Genomic DNA, 2478 nt, shown 5'->3' on the forward strand with positions numbered 1-2478 from the left:
TAGTGCACGCCTAAAGTAGTGGCTGCAAGTTTTTTTCGATCGGAAAAAAATGAATGTTGTGTTAATTAATTATGTCGTAATGTTGAGTGTCCATGGCTGGACGTGCTGCTGAGGATTAAGGTGCATGTTATTATAAGTTGTAAGGATTGTGGCCTAATCCTGACCTGCTTCATATCTCTACTACCAAGTGAAACATTTGCATGTTACCAAAGGCTAGGGGTTTGAGGACACAATTAGACCTTTCTGTATCTGGCTTCTGATTTATCACTCTTTCCATATCTTCTTTCTGATTTATCATTGTTTATATTTGTTTTCTGGATTGTAACACAGTTATCATGTATTATGTCAGCTCAAAGCCAAAGCAAATCCCTGTTCTCTTTCAGTTAGTTTGAAGAGCATACAATGCCAAAAAAAGGTTCATCCAAGCCATCCACTCTAATGTTGGAGGATCCAGTTATAGAAAAGGAGATAAAACCATCTTCCAGACCCAAAAAAACAGGTAGCGAGATTGATGAGATCTTTGCTGGAAGGAAGAGAAAGAAGTCAGCACAACAAAAGGCTAAGAAACCAGCTGAAGGTGAGGCAGGTAATGAAGATAGGATTAAGAAAAAAATGAATAAGAAGAAGAAGAAGAAAATTGAAGGTCCTAAAGATAGTGGGTTGGTAGACCGGTCTTCTCTGCCTAGGAAGAAGAAGACAGGTGATGGGCTTGCCATTTATACAGAGGAGGAGTTAGGGATTGGAAGGGAAGATGCTGGAGGTACCCCCCTTTGTCCTTTTGATTGTTCTTGTTGTTTCTGATTATAAACAATTACTCTTTTGAGTAAGTAATTTTGTTTGTATGTACTTTTTGAAACCTTTGCAAAAGTAGTTAATTTGTAATTCTCCATTTCACTTTTTGACTTTTTTAACATTATAATTATTTTGTTAATGTCTTAGATGTAGTAGTATATTGGCCGATCATCTCATATTAATATTAGCTTACAATTTCAAATTTTGTTTTCCTCAATTGTTAAATCAGAGATATTTGTATGTGAAACCTGTCTATGTCAGTAATTTTGGATTGGGGTAGCCTGCTGTTGTGTTAGCTTTAATCCATTTCTCTAGGTTTTACTTTAGTTTCTGTCTAAAAAAGTATTTCTTCTAACCTGTCTTTGAACATGGAAATCAGGATCCTTCATCTAACTCATTTGAGTTCTAGAATGGAGCAACTCGGTTGGGTTGCATTTTGGCCTCACCTTGGCGAAGGTGAAGCTAAAATTGTTCTTCAATTGGAATCACTTTCTTAGTTCTGTCTTGTGCTTACTGTTTCCGAAAGCAATAATTTTGTATTGGAAAGCAAAAGAGTTGCTCAAAGCCCTTTCCTTAAAAGGTGGTGCTTCTTCTGTTTTAAACTTTTGTAATTTTGGCAGGGAGAGTTAGATTTGTTAGACCTAAATAAATTGAATAGGTAGGTAAAAAATGATTAAATTCTTTTTAATAATTAAGAGAGAATCATGGACCGTACTCTACTAGTTGTAAAATACAAAATTTCTCCAAAAATTGGATAAATGAATAATCTTTGCTCAAGATAGATTAAAAAAATCTTTACCTATTTAATATATTTGGGCAACTTGAGGACACTGTCAAGAATTTTTTCTTTTTAAAATGAACCACTTCATTACTCTTGTTCTTTGTAAAGGATTACTCCCTTTAGACACCCCCCCAAACTCACACACACACAGAGAGGGAAGGATGGACTCTAATGAGTGGGAAAGGCAAAAGCCCCACCACAAAGGCGAGACTTGGGTTATTCTGTGATGGTGATACAGGATTGATCGAGTGCCAAAGATGGAAAAAGTATTTGAGAAAACTTTCAAAGGTGAGTGATCCTAATGAGTAATAGTTGCTCCCACTTCTTCAACCCTCTAATCAGATTGATGAATTTTAAATAGTAAATCTCATTCAAATTCATACTTAAAAATGTTCAAAATTCTTGAATACACGTTTATTTTAAAAACCACAGATACCAATTTACTTCACAGTTTGGTTAGTGACGTATGCTTAATCATTGTACAAGGCAATTTAAAGATGCTTGAAACCTAAAATTACATTCTCTTTACTTTTTAATTTTATTTTTAATTTTCTATTTTAATAATTTATTTTTAAAAATTTAAAAATACATTCTCTTTATCATTTTAAAAAATTATTTCTCAAAACCAAAAATTAAAAAATACATCTCTTTGAAATTTTAAAAATATTTTTTTAATAATATTTTATTTAATAAATTTAATTATTCAATAAATTAAAAATATTTAATATTAATATATTATTTAAAAAACATATACGTTTTAAAGTTAATAAATTTTATAATATTTTTTCTCATTATAATAATAAAATATAAATAAATAAATGAGTTTTAAATTTAAAATTTATTTTAGACAAAAACACTCAAAAATAATTTTTTGTTGTTTTAATTTTTTTTATTTTTAAAAACAA

At 31.0% G+C, this 2478-nt stretch overlaps 1 protein-coding gene across 1 annotated transcript; it reads left to right on the top strand.

Annotated features, from left to right (window-relative positions):
• Nucleotides 1-402: 402 nt before the first annotated feature.
• On the top strand, nucleotides 403-1882 carry LOC127802123 (uncharacterized). Its single transcript, XM_052337816.1, has 2 exons — nucleotides 403-760; nucleotides 1812-1882. The coding sequence occupies exons 1-2, from the start codon at nucleotides 403-405 to the stop codon at nucleotides 1880-1882; spliced, it is 429 nt and encodes a 142-aa protein (XP_052193776.1).
• The last annotated feature ends 596 nt before the right edge of the window (nucleotides 1883-2478 follow it).

Source organism: Diospyros lotus, chromosome 5 (genome assembly GCF_014633365.1).
Source record: "Diospyros lotus cultivar Yz01 chromosome 5, ASM1463336v1, whole genome shotgun sequence".
NCBI lineage: Eukaryota > Viridiplantae > Streptophyta > Magnoliopsida > Ericales > Ebenaceae > Diospyros > Diospyros lotus.